The following is a 20,418-nucleotide window of genomic DNA, read 5'->3' as shown; positions in this document are numbered from 1 at the left end:
AGATAACCAACACAGATAGGCACACGTGGGACAGTGTATTAATATTGCTGGAATAAAGACCTGACGGAAGTGACCGAATCCGCACTTATTTTGCCTATTTCTCAGCAATTACACAATTTCTTCCAGAATCCTTTGGCACATATTTTTTATTCATACAAACAGACACTTGGGTGGTCATATTAGATTCTGTAAAAAGTCATATTGAGATCGTTACCAAAACTGGAATTTATCTTTAAATAATGATAAATCTAGTCTGAAAAAGATAGAACTTTGAAGTGAATAATTAGTGAGGGAATGGATCAAGTTACTGGTGTCATAATGATGTAAGAAACTTTGAAAGAGGTGACTGATTGTTCTCCTGCTCTCGTTTTGCGGACTTCAACATCGTCTGGAGCTGTCTGTATTTATCTTTCTTGGCACTTCTACTTGATCTTCCAGATGGGCTGGGGTTTGCTTCATTACTGAACGATAAAGAAAGCATAAAAAGAAGAAAATAATACAAAGTACATACATTTTGCATTTGATTATATGATTTGTAAAGAAATATTAAAGAAAGACTTTTTTTGAAAAAAAACAAATGGAGCACCTCTGGAAATCTCACCTGCACCACGCGATTCAATATAGCAGTAGTGCTGACTTTGAAAACTATAAAATAATTATTCACAAAAAACACCATTCATATAATGATATAATACTAGCTTCATTGAAAATAAATACCATTTGACCTTGATCATGCGACCAAAGACCTGTCAGTAATACTTGATTACCCCTATATCCACATTTTATAAACTATATCTATAAACTTTGTTTGTCTCTAAGAAAGTTGTAAATCTCTATGGCCTGTATTCTGAAGTCAGATTAAATTCATACTGTTGTTTAACTATTGAAAAGCCACTTGTGACACAAACCTCTATCAGCACAGGTTCAATTTGTCATTGCATAATTTGGCGTTCAATTTATTCAGAAATGTCTAGGAATAATAACTAAATAGAATTCTTTCCTACTGAAGCATACGGAACGAAAAAAGACAATATAGAAATATACAAAGTAAATAAAATGTTGACATTTTTAGCTACCCATAATTTTAGAACAGTTTTAGACCATGGCCTTGCTTAAGCCAGACTTCAGAATATAGGCTTATGGGTTAAAACTGTATCGTAATCAACAGTTTCTCCGACTGATAACCTTGAGATAACTCACCTATGATCTGATCTTCCTGGTGTTGAGATCGATTGGGAGATTGTAACTGAGAAATTACTTGATGAAGACTCTCTTTTCTGCTTTTTGGATGGAGGACTAGAAACAAAACAAAACAAAAAAAAACCAAATCATACCTTATGTTTCCATCTCGTCTCTCTATATCATACCTCCTAGCATATAGGTTTTTTTTTTTACGTTAGCATGATTCATGATGATTGTCTTACAAATTTAATGATTGGATATCAGGAAGCTATAGACAAGTATTATGTCCTGAAATTTAAAAGAAAAAGAAATGCTCATATTTCATTTTAATCGGACACTTGATCAAAATAATTTGTCCTATAAAATTGAAAAATTTAACCTGTAAAAGTTATTATTTCATATACTCTGTTATAGAGCTTATACATTCATACAACCTCATAAGAAATTGAAACAGTGTGAGTGACATGCAATTTGGAGAGTTTATCAAAGCTTCATAAAATGCCTTAAAATGAAGATTGTAAATGTGTTCAAACACTTGCATCAAGTTTCCATCATTAACATTTGTGACTAGGTAGAATGACGAAAGGTGATTGAATTTATGGGTCCTAATTTTACTATTTTTAATTTGGTCAAATTTTGTTTCTTGTAAGATATGTTGATGTGAAATGCATTAATTTCAAAGTACCGGATGAAATTATGAATTCTTTAAAGACTGGCATCTAGTTGCTTTAAATATCTGTCGCGTCGGAATAAATGTTTTTTCCAACAGGAATTATGCAGTGCTTCGTATATTTGATGAATGCCTGCAAGATGTGTGTCTATGTCTGTTTTAGACAAACAAATATTTTGCCCACATATGGCTTGGGCAATATTAGTTTCAGGTCAGGCAATATACTGTAGGTTGCTATCTCACTTTATACCAGTTAATATAACATCAATATGTCCTGATATATATTGAAAAAGAGTGTCGCTAGGGCGGGCAAATAATACGCCCGCCTGTAACACGGAAAATGGAGTTATTGGTCCAGTAAGAAAAGTGAAAGGTAGAGACTTGACCTTTTGACCTAAAAATCAATAGGCTTCGTGGGATCCATAATAGTATCATACAAACCAAATTATATGAGCCTATCGCATTTACAAGGACTTCAGAAGGGTAAGATGAAAACATGTCACTGTGACCTTGACCTTTTGACCTCTAAATGAATAGACTTCCTGGGATCTATGCTACATGTAGTATCACACATACTAAATTACATGAGCCTAGGTCAAGTTAAACTGAAGTTTTCATGTTTACAAGGACTGCAGAAGGGCAAGATGAAAACATGTCACTTTAATCATGACCTTTGACCTTTTGACCTCAAAATCAATAGGCTTCCTGTGATCCATTCTAGTATTATACACACCAAATTATATGAGCCTATCGCATTTACAAGGACTTCAGAAGGGTAAGATGAAAACATGTCACTGTGACCTTGACCTTTTGACCTCTAAATGAATAGACTTCCTGGGATCTATGCTACATGTAGTATCACACATACTAAATTACATGAGCCTAGGTCAAGTTAAACTGAAGTTTTCATGTTTACAAGGACTGCAGAAGGGCAAGATGAAAACATGTCACTTTAATCATGACCTTTGACCTCAAAATCAATAGGCTTCCTGTGATCCATTCTAGTATTATACACACCAAATTATATGAGCCTAGGTTAAGTCAAACTGAAGTAATCGTGTTTACAAAGTAAAGTTAATGGACTGACAGACAGACGGAAGAACACAGAGCGTGATATCATCCCGTCTGGGACGGGTGTATAAAAATATGACAAATAGTCAATACCCAAGATGAATAATCAGGAGATGGTATTATGATGCTTCATAAAGGTCCCTTTGCAATTATGATAGAAATATTGAGAGGTGGACTGAAGTACAAAGCACTCACCTTACAAAACTTCTCCCAGTAGATGATATTGTCAATTTGCTGAATGGGTCATTAGATACTGATCTCCTTTTCCGCTTCCTGGACATTGAACTAAGGAGAAAAATAAGAAAAAATATCATTAATCTCTTTGGATATTCTTGACATATGAAGTCTGCTTTAACTTGGACCATGATCTAACTCTGGGCTAAGATTTTGGGAAGGCAAAAATGTCAAAAAAGTGTTCATTGGACATGTATGTTTCCTACGTTCACTCTGCTCTTTCACCATGCTATAATGGCAAAGAAAACTAATTCAGGTATCATTCTCAGACAGTTGTGACTGATCTGGGTAACAGATGAGCTAATAACTCAAACCTGTACCATAAAAACGTCACAGTAGGCTCTCCATAGTTACACAACTTTCAACCAGAGTCTAAATTATACCAAAGTTCGGAATACGGGCCAATGAGATCTAATTGAGATCACTTTCACTACCGATAGTCAACTCATTCAGTACTGAATATCCTTTAGACTTGAAATGGAGCAAGTCATGTGATTTCAGCTTATTTAGTAAGATGAAACGACAAAAATTTGTTTAAAATCTTCCCTTGCTGAGTATGATTTACACATTCTAGATAAAGGCCAAGAAATTCAATGTCTTGAGTCACTGTGCATTTTTTTTTATTGCACGGAATTACAGAAAGTTACATGATAAATAAGTGAACGAGAATTGAATTATGCCTGGACTTACAATGTCATTAATATTGACATCAACTGGTAAGTTTCATGGAAATTTAGAAAATGGAAAATTGTCTTTCAAGAAGGACCACAGTAAAATTGACAAAAAGAAAAAGGTGATGAATTGATTTGGTAAACACTGCTATTTTAGGGCAGATATCAACAAACAAAATAAATTTTCCTAAACGCACTTGACCAAAGTCTGATCATAACCCTTGTATTAATGCATCACTGAGGGTATGAAATCTCTAAAAACTGGCAAACTTCTAAAAGGCCATTTTCATTGTCAACAATGAATACAACTTACTCTTGAGGTGAGGTATTCTGTGAAGCTTGAATTTGTTGTGGTCTGTTGGATCTTTGGGCACATGGAATTCTGTTGGTCTTCTTGCAAAAGCTGCAGCAAATAACCTAATTACAAAATAAGATAAATAAAAACATGAATAAAAAGAACAGCATGAATATCAGATCTATATCAACTAATGAAGAAGATATTTTAACATAATAAATTGACAAAAAAAGTTGACCAATCAGAAACACAAGAATGTGAATACAAGTCCCTAAAAGATAAAGAGACAATATTGAATGTTAGCGATTACACATGGAATGTGATTAGATACAGAAAAATGTACTGTAAAAATGTTGATACCAGTTGATATGGTGCCATACCTGAATAAAAGCTTTTAATAAGTTAATCACTACATACTCTAAATTGGCAACTCAATGCAGACAACAAAATCTCTGTTTCATTACTTTTAGGCAATTATCTGTAAAATTTTGCAATTAGTTTTGATTCACATTGGGGTTATATATCCATATTTGATAATAAAGGATCTTGAAAGTTCAGTTAAACTCATAATTCTTATTTCTAATTGAGTACAGGGCCCTGTCTTACAAACCGTTACAATTGTTCCAATCAACCTCAACTGTATGGAAATCCATCAATGTCATAATTTTTTCTACAGGAACTTCGCTGTGTGCTTTGTAAACAAGGAGAAGCACATTAAATTTTCAAGAAAACAATGCATGTAGAAATATTCAGCATATCTATAAAATATTTTGAACAAAACATGTAATTTAGATGTTGACATTGCTGGCTTTACACAGTTGTGGTCGGAATTGGGCTCAATTCACCTCCTCCATTACAATAATGTAATTGAAGAAATGTTCAATTACAATTACTATTCAGTTTAAATGACATTTTTTCAATAACAATTACCAATTACTTTTGTCAATTACAATTGCTTTCTATAAAGTCATAAATGACATACACAATGCATTCTGTATGAACTAGCACCACCTATTTCGACATAATTCTAAGTTAGAGAGAAAGTTGAGAAACTGACAAGGTGCAGGTAATAAAAAAGCATGGATTCTGCTTGTTAAACTCTTTGATGCTGAAGCACATGACATGAACAACGTCATGAAATTAAATCATAAGTTTATTTTAAAGAAATTGATGTCAATTATTCTTTTTTAATTACAATTACAAAAAAAAGTAATCAATTATGTTATTGATCAATTACCATGTAATTGAGCCAAACCATGGTTGTGGTACATCAGGGGTCTGTTGCAGAAAGAGTTGCGTTTAAGTGCAAGTCAAAAAATCAATCGCAAGTCCCAAATGCGTGCTGTTGATTGGTTGAAAATCAAGTTGCGCATGATTTTCAACCAATGAAAATATGATGATCAATCATAACTCTTTGTAAGACGGGCTCTGGGCTTTCTGAAAACTTACCATGATATTCTTGCTATTCATCCATCTCTTGAGTTTCTTCTTCTGACTAGAGCTAAGTGAGCCCTCTCTTAGGAAATCAAGTTTCTTCCTCAAGTGTTCGATTTCACTTGTTATATGAAGTCTTGGACTCAGCTTGACCCTACACAGACCAGGCTGTAAGGGACTATAGCAGTGTATGCAGTGTTGTCTTGGTCCTAGTATGCACAAGGAAATTATTCATTATCAACATGTGAATAATTTCTAGGAGCTAACATTACAATATAAACTCATGTGACACAATTGACACTTTATCAGTCTAACTGAAAGACTTTCTATGAAATAGTTCATAATGTGACAAATGGAAAGTGGGAACTGGTAATCTATGAAGTGGAAGGTAATAAAGATTTTCATTTAACCAGGGCTTCTTTTTTATACAAAGCTTAGCACTTGATCATAAGGCTGATTTTTAGTTTTAAACTTAATTAAATTGATGTCAATGTACAATCAAGTATATAATTCAATTTTATGATTAATTGCTTAATAACTTTATGATATGGGTACCAGATAAGGATTTCAATTAAACAATATTTTCTCCTTTTGGGAACTTTATGGCTGCCATTTAATTTGGAAACTTTATATTGCTTTCAATTACAAAACATGCATCATTAACTAACTGCCATCCTGAATGACTGCCAGTTAAATACAATATTGATTGCAAAAGATAAAAGAAACATTTAATATTGCTTAAACTAGTGCAAACCATGTGTAATCCTTTGATTTACTATTCTTAAAGGGAGCGTTAAAGAGAAGAAAATAGAAAAGATAAAGGAGAGCAGAGAAGAGAGCAGTTGAGTTGGAAGAGAGACCAGCCACCAGGGGTCCGTAACACAAAGGTTTGCGATGAATTGCAAATATGAAAGAACCACACTGATTGGTTCCTGGTCAGTATTTTAAACCTAATGCGTGTGTTTCATTGCTATTGATTGGTTAGTTCATTTAGCGATTGATCACTAATCTTTGTGTTACGGAGCCCAGGTCCAGAAAGAGAAAATAGAAGAAAATGAAAAGGGGAGGCCAGAGCAGAGGGAGGAGGGAGAAACAGAAAGGGGGGGGGGAGGTGCAGGCATTAATCTTACCTTCTTTCTTAGAGTCATGTTGTAGGCCTACCTTGGATCTAGAATAATTGAAAATAAAATAAATAAGTCTAGACTCCTGTTCTGACACACACTCAAACTTCTGAAGAAAATGAGTTTGACTTGGGCTTGGCGTCTTGTTTGAGAGACTGATCCATTTACTATTAAACAGTAATCTAAGTAAGACAGACATTAACTTAGGAAACTTGAAGATTTTGTATTTCTTTGCATCCGTTTCATTTACACTTACCTCGACAATAACATATTTGGCACTAAATTCGGACAAAAATTGAGGTAAAAAACATCGGCAGGTGCAGGGGGGGGGGCACTCAGTATATAATGCATAGTGGGTATGTGCCGCGGAGGGGACCCCCATTTTCACACTCAAATTTCCGTTCCAAGGCATAGTATTTTTGCCTTGTTGAGAAAAAGAACAAAGAAAGCCGCTCCAAGGCATAGCATTTTCTTCTTATCGAGAAAAAAGAGAGAAATCCGCTCCAAAGCTTCGTATATTTTTCGTTACGCCGCTCCGATCGCAATGAATGAGCCGCAATTTTGGTGAAAAGCGGCCGCAGAGCTCCCCCAGCGGAGGCCACGCTAGCTGCATCATGCACACATGATCCGTAGGGATGCATACGCACTCACACGCTGGCGATCCATTCCAAGGACCCCCGTTTTCACAAACATTTGTTTAGGTATGTGACTATCGCGCGATGTGATCTCAATACCGTGGCCCCGGCAACGGTTTCAGAACGAGTTTGGGTTGCTCTGTAAGGGGTGGCTTTAAATGGGTGTAGATTTGGCAGTTTCTCGCCAATTTGGCTTATTTTCGCTGATGACGTAGCTGAGAAAATTCCCCTTCACCCCGATGTCAAATTTTGAAGATCGGACACATGGAAGATGGATTTGGATCATGTGAAAGTCTAATGTTGTCTTTACCATCGTGACCGGCCCTGAAGGAAAGTTTTGACAGTTTTTAAACCTATTTTAACAGCTTGTTCATATATTTTTCTAGGTGTGTTGTGAATATAAATCGAATCTAAACATCCCATCATTTGTTTTTTACTTCCTCAAAATTGATTGTCAGAAATAGCAAACTGCCGCGAGAGTTGTGTGCTACGCAACCATCATGACGAGTGCAGTGTCACCTGGAGCCCTTGCATGGGCGCACCGGCTCAGAGACTGGATTTGCTTTTGAAATGGGAATATCTTAAATGTTTACTTTTTAATTAAAATATAAAAATTATGTTTATTTTTTTTTTTCAAATTTATTGTTTCTTTTTTAGATTTTTGTATTTATTTTTTCAATTGTTTTTTGGTTTTGGTCATGCTTCATTATTTGGAGACTGAATTTGCTTTTGAAAGGGGAATATCTTAAATGTTGATTTTTTTTAAATTAAAATTAACGAACTATGTTGTTTATTTTTTTTGTATATTTTTTTTCACTCATGTAAGAAAATACATGAAAACTCAGAGGAAAGAATATTTCATTTCCAGATGGGTCTTACTCCTGTATTTATGATTTTTTTTCATTTTATAAATTTTATTTTTTTTAATTTCCTTTTCTTTTTTTTCATTAGGGGTGCAGGTGGGGGTTGTGTTTTAAACTGGAAAATGGGATGGGATTGGTACAAGTTTTTGTGTCACTTTTGTTTCTCTTGTTTTTAGTGTTTGTTTTGAGCTTTGGTGTCTGTTTTTTGTTTGGAGCTTTGATATCTGTTTTCCTGGTTGTTTTTTGTTTTGTTTAGAAAGAAATAGACCATACTTTTCCTTTTCTTTTGGCTTCAACTATTAATTTGAATTTATTTATTTTTCTTTAAAAACAGAGAGCTCAAACAGGGCCTTTGTAATACAATGTAAGAAATGCATTGAAAACTGAATAGAATATATTAAAGGGGAAGTTCACCCTGAAGAAAACTTTGTTGTAAAAATAGCAGAAAAAATAGTAAAAAATATTGGTGAAGGTTTGAGGAAAATCCGTTAAAGAGTAAGAAAGTTATTAGAGTTCAAAGTTTTGGATTTGTGACGTCATAAACGAGCAGCTGCCCCATGTGTTATGTAACATAAAAGGCATGAATTTCAAATTTTACTTGGTTCCTGATGACTTAATTTTGTTTTCTATTCATTATCGGGTGTGAAATGATTTGTCTATTGATATACAAAAGGTACAGTGAAAACCATTTTCAATTTTCTGAGAAAATGACATTTGATTGATTTTTTACCATCCGCTATGTAGGAATGCTGCTCGCATATGACGTCACAAATCAAGTAATTGAAATTCTAATAACTTTTTAATTATTTGATGAATTTTTCTCAAACCTTCGACAATATTTTTTATTATTTTTTCTGCTATTTTTACAATAAACTTTTTGTCAGGGTGAACTTCCCCTTTAAAGCTTAATTTTTATCCCTCTTGATACTTGGAATAATTTGGCAAAAAAAGAGGCGAGTAATTGTGAATTTTGAGTAATTTACATAATTAATTAGAATCAATTAGAAGAACTTATTTTACACATAAGAAAAATTACAAGATGAAATGATTACACATCAATTGAGCCTTCTTTCACCTTTCCATTAGGCCTATACCTAAATTACTTCATAAGGCTAAAAAGACATAGAGCCTGTTGAAGACATGGGTTCAGAATGGTCACAAAATTCGTTCTGTACTCCATTGACTTTACATTATAAGACAATGACCACAATATGTGCGACTTAAACTGGAATAACTTTATAATTTCTTTATGAAAATTAGAGTTCTTGGTATCATTTGAAAGGTCTTTTTAAGAGCTTTCAAATGATACCAAATTTATTCATATCTGATGATTTTCATTTTTTTAGTCACATACCTAATTTGTTGTTCCGAAGCCCGTTCCGAGGACCCTTCTTTTTACAATAAGCTCGCTCCAAGGCCCCCGTTTTTTGTCTCGCCCACGGCACACCCCCACCACTTTTTTGGTCGAGTGCCCCCCCCCCCCCCCCCGGGGGAAGACGTGCACTTCGTCTTCCCGAGTTTCCAACTTACACGGAATATTAGGTGTGGGCCAATGCACAATTTACGTGTCTACCACGATCATGATTGAACAGTTTATTCAGTAAAATTACCGATACTCACATTAAACTTCTGCCAATGTTTGGACATACTGACTCATATAATCGCGATGAAGCTTGTAAAAATGATATTTGAAGCTGTCTTGGGAGAATAGCGCTGTGAAACGACATTCTTCTCTTCTTTTTTATTTCAGTGGAGAGAGTGTAGCGTACGGTAACGGTAAATAGGACTCAGAGAAAAAAAAAGGAGAAGAAAAAAAAGCTAAGAAAAAAAAGAAAATAAAAATTAATACAGAACCCCCGGGGGGGCCACTTACATTGACGAGTGGATACCATGCGCGACCAAAAAAACACGTAAAAAGGATGTCCTTTTCACGATAGGGCACGTTACGTACGTAACGTGAAAAGGGTGTCAAAAACACAAAAATAATGAAAAAAGGGTATCTATTTCGCTAGGAAAATTACGTGTTTAGGGTCGAATTTGCGGGGATGATAAAACAAAATTAAAATGTTTTATAAAGGATGTCTTTTTTGCCCCAACACTACGTGTTTAGAGTCCTATTTGCGCGAGGTGTAGAAGGTGGGGTCGTACTAAACCAAATAAGGTAAAGCCGACAACCAAAGGACCCGTAACAATAAAACATTCCTGTACTTGTTTAGGGGTTCATTTCAGGGAATATTTGCCAAGAGTATCGTTTTGTTTCCAATACCGGTACTTGTTAAGGGTAGGGTTTCACACGCCAATACTTGTTAAGGGGTGCATTTTCAGAATATGGAAATTACGTGTTTAGGGTGCTTTTCGAGACCCCATGGTCGCGCATGGTGTCCACTCGTGAATGGAAGTGGCCCCCCGGGACAGAACAAAACAAAATGCATGGAAGTTGGAAGAAAATATTGACAGTTCACTAAAAGTTTGATTAACTTCAGAGTTAAAGGTCTTTTCTGAAGAATATTATAAAATAAATGATGAAATTTGACAAGTCTAAAAATGATTTACTACAATTAGTGTATTTCCATATGCATAGTCACATGCTTCCTATTTCGAAAAAAAAACAGAAATTGTGGCTCAACATAATTGCACCTATTCTTTGCAATAATCAATATCAAAAGACACAAATCCATCAATATCTCAAGAGTTAAATACTATTTCGGTTCACAACTTATCAATCAAACCTAGTAAGTTCTGTTCCAGCCTTATATAATATTTTTTTTACAATTTATTTTATTTCATTTTCAACAGAACAAAGTAATGTGGTCCAAAAAGTAACAATGAACTTAAACAGACAAAATAAAGTGAGGCAAGTTCAGTATATGATATTTATCTATAAGCAAAAGTAAAACAAAGCAGAGTATTATATATTATAAGCAAAATATCATAACCATTATAAAATAAAATTCTGAGAAAATGGAGGGATCCACTAAAAAGCAGTGCTCGTATTATATCCTGAAAAGGAAACCTTATTAACTGGATGGTTTCTGATGTGTTTTTTTGTTACATCGACAGAGTTAATGTGCTTAATTCAGTAGGGCCTATTATCGAATTGCAAGACAATTATTTCAAAACACTTTTGAAAGTGTGTGCGTGGTGAGGGGGGGGGGGGGGGGGGGGGCTAGCCAAGAACGGTTATTTTAATTTTAACGTCTATTTTTATTGAAAAAAAATAAGGAGCTGAAGCCCAGCCCGGGCAGCACCCCCCCCCCCCACTTCCCATGCAGTTTCACGGCCCTGGTTGGTAATCATATTAATCACTACTATTTTAGTTTTGTGTTTTTACAAACTGAAGAATTCCCTTTATCATCTTTCTTTCTTTTTTTTTTTTGGGGGGGGGGCTCGAAGAAGGGACGTAATTAAGGCAATAATGAATTATGTTCTGACAAGGTCAGTCGGGAGAAGAAAGAGTGGAATGTATCAAATATATTTCAAACTTCTAAAGAAATAGATCAGGTATGATTTTTCAGCATTGTTTTTTCGGTTACACTTCGTAATTCCGAAGCTTCGTAATTCCGAAGGTTCTTTATTCCGAAGGTTCGTAATTCCGAAACACGTAAATTGCCTATACCTCGATGTTCGTTAATCCGAAAACGAAAAAGGGTTCGTTAATCCGAACATTTGTGGCGTAATTCCGACGATTCGTTATTCCGAAGGTTCGATAATCCGAAAACGAAATAAGGTTCGTTGTTCCGAAGGTTCGTTAATCCGAAAACGAAATAAGGTTCGTTGTTCCGAAGGTTCGTTAATCCGAAAACGAAAAAAGGTTCGTTTTTCCGAAGGTTCGTTGATCCGAAAACGAAATAAGGTTCGTTTTTCCGAAGGTTCGTTAATCCGAAAACGAAATAAGGTTCGTTTTTCCGAAGGTTCGTTAATCCGAAAACGAAATAAGGTTCGTTAATCCGAAAACAAAATAAGGTTCGTTAATCCGAAAACAAAATAAGGTTCGTTAATCCGAAAAATGAAAACCGGGAAAGCAGAGGCAAGGGGAGGGGGGCGGGGGACACTTTTGCCGTTCAATTATTATGAGGATGGGAAGGCAAGGGCGGCCGAACGAATTTTCGTTGGGGGTAAAGCCAAATTGAAACTCATACGTCAAAATGGGCACTTTGGTGATATTTTCACCTTAAGATTATCATCTGCTTGAAGTCATTGTGTGTTTGATAGTGATTAAGTAGAGAAAAACTTTTTTGAAGTGACTTCTTATTATGGCAAAATGTATATTTAGGCTTTATTTTTCGGGAGAGAGTATATGAGCGAGCGGCTTGGTAAAACAAATTCAAAGGTGAAGTTGTATAACGTTTTTTTTGTGGTCAATTATTCATAAAATGGCATTATTGCGAGGTGTTGCGAGCATGAATCACAAGCTAAAACTTTAGGTTATTTCAATAAAAAATGAAAATTAGTTTTTAAAAATCCGAGCAGATTTCTGCTGTCATTAAAAAGATTTGCATCTAACTAAAGAATTAACACGAGCGCAAAACGCGAGCTTAAACATACTGACCAGAAAAGGAACCTGTTAAAGAAAGCATTTAGTGACCTTTTTAGGATGCATATTTCACCAATCGAATGAGAGTGCGAAGCGCAAGCTGAAAATTTTCAATATTCCAGCCTGAAAACTTAACTTAACTTGTATACTTTAAAAAGAGTATTATATTTCGAAAAAAAAAGCATGAAAGACGGCATATTTATTTTTGAAAAAGGAACTTTCCCATTTTGGAAAATATTAATTCCCCTGTTTTTTATTTCATTTTGATGCCCCCTGCCTCCCTCCCGGCGGATCCAACTTTCGTCAAATAGAGGGGGGGCAATTTTGTTAGCCATATATTCCTTGATCGGCAGTTTAAAGTTGATTTTTGTTTGTTTCTTTGAAAGGGTAGTCCTAACAGTCAATAATCAGATTTATCCTTATAAAATAAAGTAAATATGTAATAACATGATAAACCCTTTTTAAATAATGCGAGCGCGAGCTTTATATTTTTTTTAATATGATGGGCAATATGTTTGTGATCTTCAAAGCGAGATGCCTATGTAACTAAATTTAGATAATAACTGCTAGCAAGAAGCGCGAACAGAATTCTTAAATATATATGCTCTGACTTGATCTAAAGGGGACATTTTAAGAACTTTTTGCAGTTAGCCATAAAGACGATGCGTGTTTTAACCAATGGCGGCGGAACTTTTTTTTTTTGGGGGGGGGGCAAAGCAAAAAAAGGGGCCAATAGGGGCAATTTGGTGGAAACGGATATTTTCACCATTAGATTATCATCTGTGTAAAGAGGTTGTGTGTTTTGTAGTAACTAAATTGAGCACAATTTTTTTAAGTGATCACTAAAGTTATATATTAACGTTTCATTTCTGCGAGCGTAGAGAGCAAGCGGTTTGGGGAAAAAGTCAAATCTGAAGATGTAAAATTCACCTTTTTGGTCAATTACTGTTAAAAGGGCATCCTTGTGAGATGTTGCGAGCGAATCACGTGCTCAAACTTTTGGAAATTTCATGTGGGCCTAGAATGATAATATTGATATAGATATTATTTACCCAGGGAAGCCACTTCAGTTCTGAAAACTATTCTCCCAGCTATTATTTTTTTTAACAAGAATGCTTAGAATGTCCAGTTTTCATGTTGGAAAATCGGAAAAATTTGGCTCACGTTTCTCGCTCGCATCAAGTATTGTTTATTGAGGGACCATTCTATTCCTGGTTACAAAAAAGAAGTATGAAATGTCCAGTTTTCAGGTTGGAATATCACAAATTTTAAGCTTGCGGTTCGCGCTCTCATTATTTAGTTCGTGAGATATATATTCTATTCATGAGTCACTAAATGCAGTCCTTAAAAGATTACTTTCTGAAGCCTGTTGCATAAAACTTTTTTACCTGAGAATACTCTGGTAAAAACTGAAAACTAAGGTTAGTCTGATTTCCGCCATTGACTTTAGCACAGGGCAAAACTCTTGTAAAAACAACCTGAGTTTTCTCAGGTAAAAAGTTTTATGCAACGGGCCCCAGGTCAGTATATAAACAAATTACAGCTCGCCCTCGCATTAATTCTTTAGAAAGATACACATCTTTCTCACGATTACAAAAAATGCTCCGAATGCTCACTTTACGTCTTGTTACATGAAATGTCTACTAGTTTGAGCTTGCGATTCGCGCTTTCAACATCTCACAACGATCATTATTAGTATTATTTTTATTACCAGCAGAAGCTGTTATTTAAAATGACATCCCCTCCAATACAAATCCTATTATCTAGAGGTTGCTCGCACGCTTCCAACACACTTGATCCCCTGCATCTTTAATTAAACCAGCAAATTTGCTTATAGGCAGCAATATATTGCTCAGATAAAATCGAAATTAGCCTATGCTTGATCAGGGCGCCTATATTCTTAATGAAATACATGCTTTGGCCCCAACACACGCATGTATCATCGATCGTTATTACTATCATTGCATAATATCGTGTAATCTTGTAATGACAACATCGTTTTGTTACCAAAATGAATTATTTTCATTTTCGGAAATACGAACCTTATTTAATTTTCGGATTAACGAACCTTATTTCGTTTTCGGATTAACGAACCTTATTTCGTTTTCGGATTAACGAACCTTATTTCGTTTTCGGATTAACGAACCTTCGGAATTACGAACCTTATTTCGTTTTCGGATTAACGAACCTTCGGAATTACGAACCTTATTTTGTTTTCGGATTAACGAACCTTCGGAATTACGAACCTTATTTCGTTTTCGGATTAACGAACCTTCGGAATTACGAACCTTATTTCGTTTTCGGATTGACGAACCTTCGGAATTACGAACCTTCGGAAATACGAACCTTCGGAATAACCGAACCTTCGGAATTACGAAGCTTCGGAATTACGAATGTATGCGATTTTTTCATACTATAATGAACATCACACTTTTTTCCTTCCACTAGCTATGTCATTGCTCACAGCATTTACAAAACTTACGGGACCTTTCTTTTTTAATTAATTTTGGACCACATCGATGCCCACTTTAGACATGCAGAATTCTTAATATAAATCATTAAAGGCCATGCAACTTGCGTGCAGATGGGAGGCCGGCTTGAAGCCATGTGCCCAGAATTTTACACCCAGAAAAATTGAAAAAGAAATACAAGGAAAGATTCTGAAAAAAGAAGATACGATATGATATCTGCTGAAAAGAATACCATGTCAATTAAAATCTGTGCACAAAATAAGACTTTCATTTAAAGGTCAATCTTTGATCGCTTATGACTTTAAAAAAATGTTGTCCCCTCAATTTCTTTTGGCTTATTACGCTATTGCATCGTCAGAGCCTCTTAAATGTACACTCCCATTTCTGCAAAGTTTGGTCATTATTTAAGATATCGCCAAGTCCGTTAAATGGGTACTCAGGCCTGAAAAATAGTCATATCTAAGCAAATAGAGTAAAATTCATCGAGCAAATTAAATGTTTACAATTTCCTCAAAATCTGATGACAACGAAGTTATTATTATAGCAATATATTGTGAAAACATGTTATTTATGCACGTTGTCATGAATATTTATAATGCGGGCTGATGACATGCATACTTTCTTTTTTTTTCTTATTACAGGAAATCATAATTACTTCATTTTTTATGAGTGATATCATAATGTCTCTCTTATTGCTAACAAGCTGCAGAAATGAATATTCAATGCATTATACAAGTTGCCAATCCATTTTTTAGTTCTTGGAGGGGAAATTTTGACTGATCGCACGATGCACGACTTGTAATAAAACTATAGTATACAAAAGAACAAGTGGGGATATGATTATTTTACTTTATAGCTTTCTCATTTAATTTACTCAAGAATAATCATGAAGACTCCATAGAAATGTTTCACCGAATTAATCTTTAAAGCATCATAATTGTTATTCTTTGTCCGATTTTTATCAATTTTCAGTGTTTTGTGCATGCCATTCTAATTACAAGGTTGTATTATAATATTATAGGCCTACAGATAAAAATGGTTGACAATTATACATTTCATATTACAAATAATGATAACTTATAGATATCTAAATCGAAGAAACCTGATACACTCTCAAAAAATCTATAAAGTAAGGATATTGTTATACATTAAAATTATAATTATTATAAAGGAAACACGTTTATACAAAGCAAACACAAAATCAAGAAATATCTTATATTGCATGCCCATAATAATGCCATAATAATCCAAACACAATTAAGAATTTGAAACGAAACATAAATTATCATTGCAAATCATGTAAGTACCAGGTAATGAAACTATTTTTTAAAAAAATACCCATTCACTTTGGCAAGTCAAGGTCATTGGTTTTCTTAAATTGCGCCCACCTGATGTGCCGTTATAAGAGACAGTTAAGTTTTAGATTTAGATTTGATTCATTTCCCGTGCACTAAGCACAACAAAATCACAATAGCAATACAAAGTCAAATTTAAAGTACAATAATTATCAATCGGAATAATGCATAAGAATTAGAAGAATGAGAACTAATGCGAACTAAAGTAACTTTGACTAATAACTATTAAAAAAAACAGAACGGAGGGGTTCGCCAAGAGAAGCAAAGCTTGTATGAGAGGCAGGCCCCTGTAACTTAATAAGTATAGAGGCAACAGGCAAAACTATAGTATGAAAGAGAGGCGGAAGGCAGTTTGTGGCTGGGATTTTGCATTTGTTTGAATAATTGAAGAAAAAGCTTTCTTATACGGTCGGATAATTGCATCATCGTATGACATTCCAGGAGTTACGATTTTCAGTCTCCAATCGACTCTACTTAACCCATCAGACTGTTAATAGTCGCTCACGATGGCGGTCTCCTGCATTCATTTATAACCTTGTTTTGAAAAAATATATAACACATCTTTTTTTTGTTAATATTTATTTACAATATTTATACTATGCGACTATTATTTTGTTATGTATTACCTTTGTAAATATTGTATATATGTATATAACTCTATTATTTTGTCATGTATTACCTTTGTAAATATTGTATATATGTATTTTGTAATTCTGATATTGATGTGAATGCAGAAATAAATAAAATAAAATCAAATCAAATCCTCCGCGATATATACACGGATTTTCTGATTTTATAAGATTTTTCTTTATCTGTTTAAATCTTATTTTGTTTCAGCCTGGAGTATCCATGGCCCTGCATGGGAAGCGGGGGTGCTGCAGCTCTAAAAACAAATCAGTAAAAAATGACTAGTTAATATAGTCAGCTGGGAGCAACTGTTATTCTAGTCATATTTGACTATTTTCTAGTCGTATTTTACTAGAACATAGTTATTTCTGACTAGAATTTACGTCAGAAATGTGATTATCAGTGATTGTCATATCAGTTGCACCCAGCTGACTACTGGTCTAGTCAATTTGACTTTTTTTGTATAATTATGTTCATGCATGAATGTGATTGTTTCCAATTATGGATCACTTGTAAATATTTTGATTGATTTGAGATTGATTTTATACCAATAAATACATAAATATAAAAAAAAATTGACTGATTTGTTTTAAGAGTGTGAGGCATCCCGAAACCACCATAATAAAAAAAAAAGAAATAAAATTGGCTAGTCAAATTTCTCGGGACCGAACGCACCTCCATTTTGTAGTAATCCCCTTTTTTATTGTCGAATTTCTCTGTAATGAAATCACCTTCATTTTTTTTATTGATTTTTTTTTGTCTAAGTCAAATTTCTGTAGTGACCGGTGCCCCCCCCGGGGGGCCCCTTTATTTTGCTTGTCAAATTTACTTTAGCACCCCCACAATCGTTCCCAGGGGCCTTTGGAGTACCCCTTTAATGTTTCAAACAATCCGGTCAACAATCAAAAGCTCATAATTCTTTTTTATTGTGTGTCCAATTTTACTCAAATTCATTTTTATGCTTTCAATCAGGGTTTCATTCTCCTTTGATTATTAGTGGATAAGCTTTCAGATTTTATTCTCTTGATTTTGACCCTAGATGGCGCTCAACCTCTCTATTATTTTGGATGTGCGGGAATTCAAACTCTGAAAACTCCAAAAGAATGGCATCTTCGTCGACTTATTCACGATACAGCAGTAATTCAGATAATTACTATGATATAAACGACATTCTAGCGACTCATGAAAAGATACCTTGTAAGGTTGAACTACCATTGCATAGACTTGGTTTTCTGAATCCTGGTTCAGATGGCGAAAACATACGAGTTGGTACGAAAATGGACCTTCCCTACTGGCTGGTCACCGGCCTCCTCGGGCGGCGCAGGCCGCTTGTGAGCGTTGAACCGCCCAAGTATTTTCGCGGCTCCTACCGAGAGATAATGAGTGCTGATGCAAACATCGTCGATTTACATAAAATGGGCCCCTACTACTACGCTTTTGGAACTAAAATTCTCAGTTTTGATTTCCCAGAATCCGAAGACATTGCAAAGTCATTGATTGAGGTAAGAATTAATAAGATCTCAAACAAATAACATTTCGATCTCTAAACGTATGTCTTAGACAACAAAATCTGTGCCGTCAATCAAAAAGTAAAAAAAAAACACAAAAAAAAAACACCCAAAATGTCTTGACTCTTGTGAACTGCTGTGTGTGAAATTAGAATATGATTTAGCCACTAAAGTGTTTCCAAAGATTTCCTGAAATTGAATCCCAAAATAAATTTCCTGAAATTCATAGACATTTCCTGGAACATGTGGAATTTTCAAGTTTGATTTTTAACAATAAATAATTGTGCAATACAGTACGTTAGCCTAAAGTTGGCCCAAGTGACCACGCCCTCTTTAAGAATAGGATAGGAACAAAATTACTAAATGCGAGTGCAGAGCAAAAAATTGTGAGCTACGTATTGAGGTAAAAAAATTCTTTAGATATAACAATTAAAATTTGCTACGTTTATTGTTGTTTAATAGTAATTTTTGGATTTCCCGGGCCTGAATTTCCTGTGATTTTCATTTTCTGAACATTTCCAGGAAAAAGTCAAAATTTACCGAAATTCTGGAAATCTTGGGAAACATTCTGAAAAAAAATGATAGTGTCACAAATCTGCATGTGGTTTTCAGAATAATGTAATGGTTTTGATATAGGTCCAAGGTCTACTTGCAAACTAAAGCTAGTTGCATTGTGGATCATTATGCTTAGTTTTAAGATTAAAACATTTAGTTTTGTTTTTGTAATAAAAATTTTCTACTCATTTTTAAGTAAAGCCTATATGTACTGCATTTACAAACTCTTCAAATCACTGCACGTATCTGATCCAGATTTCTATATATAATTGTATTTTCCACAGACCTACATCAACCGTTTCCGCAAGGTGATGGATGGCTCACAGAATGCATCTCATGAGGATAATAACCGCCTAACCAGCAAGATGGATGAAACAGAGAGGTCCATCTACCGAGCCGGACAGGGTAGTCTCAGGAGTTTTCAGAGCTGGGAGACGAGACAGATCACAAAGATATGTACGTCGGATATGGTAGCTAACCACAGGAAGAGAAAACGAGCAGCAATGGATGAAGATGATCACTGAACAAGACAGTTGTAGATAACAAGATATTCATCTGATATGGTAGCTAACCACATGAAAATAAAACAACCAGTGATGGATGAAGATGGTCATGGAACAAGATAGATTATGAAAGGTGTGCATATAAATCAATCAGATATTGGTAGCTCACCACAGGAAATGGAAACAAGCAGCAATGGATGAAGAAGATCACTGAACAAGATTGAGGAAGATAACAAGATGCATGTATAAATATGATATGGTAGCCAACCACATGAAAGTAAAACAATCAATAATTGATGAAGATGGTCATGGAACGATAGATTATGAAAGATATGAATTGAATATAGGCCTACATGAGATATGGTAGCCAACCATGGAAAAATTAATAAGGAATGAATGAAGATGATCACCAAAAAAGATAGATGTATCATGGTCCCATTTCACAACTTAGACTTATTTAAATAATTAATTTTGCATAATTTCATAACAAGTTTACTCTCAGCCAATCACATTAAAGGATTTCTTTAACTGTTATTGTAAATTTGTTATTATGTAACAAGTTGGCAAGACGATCAATGAAATTATAAGATTCATCACAAAGGTGTGTTCATCAGATATGGTTGTTAATCAGAGAAAGAAAATGATTGGTACTGGATGAAGATGGTCAGTGAACATGACAGATCACAAAG

The 20,418-nt window shown here is 34.7% G+C and overlaps 2 protein-coding genes across 2 annotated transcripts; one reads left to right on the top strand and one right to left on the bottom strand.

The window, feature by feature from the left end:
* Positions 1-182: 182 nt before the first annotated feature.
* On the bottom strand, positions 183-9,937 carry LOC121408296 (UPF0711 protein C18orf21 homolog). Its single transcript, XM_041599711.1, has 7 exons — positions 9,797-9,937; positions 6,688-6,725; positions 5,573-5,766; positions 4,142-4,245; positions 3,119-3,208; positions 1,201-1,296; positions 183-461 (listed from the first exon to the last, which is right to left on the bottom strand). The coding sequence occupies exons 1-7, from the start codon at positions 9,901-9,903 to the stop codon at positions 314-316; spliced, it is 777 nt and encodes a 258-aa protein (XP_041455645.1). The 5' UTR covers positions 9,904-9,937; the 3' UTR covers positions 183-313.
* Positions 9,938-18,205: 8,268 nt separating this feature from the next.
* LOC121408295 (DNA replication complex GINS protein PSF3-like) lies at positions 18,206-20,101 on the top strand. The gene is made up of 2 exons (XM_041599710.1): positions 18,206-18,665; positions 19,511-20,101. The coding sequence occupies exons 1-2, from the start codon at positions 18,231-18,233 to the stop codon at positions 19,748-19,750; spliced, it is 675 nt and encodes a 224-aa protein (XP_041455644.1). The 5' UTR covers positions 18,206-18,230; the 3' UTR covers positions 19,751-20,101.
* The last annotated feature ends 317 nt before the right edge of the window (positions 20,102-20,418 follow it).

The sequence above is a fragment of the Lytechinus variegatus genome, chromosome 2, assembly GCF_018143015.1.
Source record: "Lytechinus variegatus isolate NC3 chromosome 2, Lvar_3.0, whole genome shotgun sequence".
In the NCBI taxonomy this organism is placed as follows: Eukaryota; Metazoa; Echinodermata; class Echinoidea; order Temnopleuroida; family Toxopneustidae; genus Lytechinus; species Lytechinus variegatus.
The sequence above is the reverse complement of the archived record's forward strand: the minus strand, read 5'-3'. Positions and strand labels throughout refer to the sequence as shown.

Coding starts and splice junctions, on each gene's coding strand:
- LOC121408296 (XM_041599711.1), bottom strand. CDS start 9,903: ATGTCGTTTCACAGCGCTATTCTCCCAAGACAGCTTCAAATATCATTT. Junction 5,767..6,687: donor ACATGACTCTAAGAAAGAAG/GTAAGATTAATG, acceptor TGTGCATACTAG/GACCAAGACAACACTGCATA. Junction 4,246..5,572: donor TGAATAGCAAGAATATCATG/GTAAGTTTTCAG, acceptor TTTTGTAATTAG/GTTATTTGCTGCAGCTTTTG.
- LOC121408295 (XM_041599710.1), top strand. CDS start 18,231: ATGTGCGGGAATTCAAACTCTGAAAACTCCAAAAGAATGGCATCTTCG. Junction 18,666..19,510: donor TTGCAAAGTCATTGATTGAG/GTAAGAATTAAT, acceptor TATTTTCCACAG/ACCTACATCAACCGTTTCCG.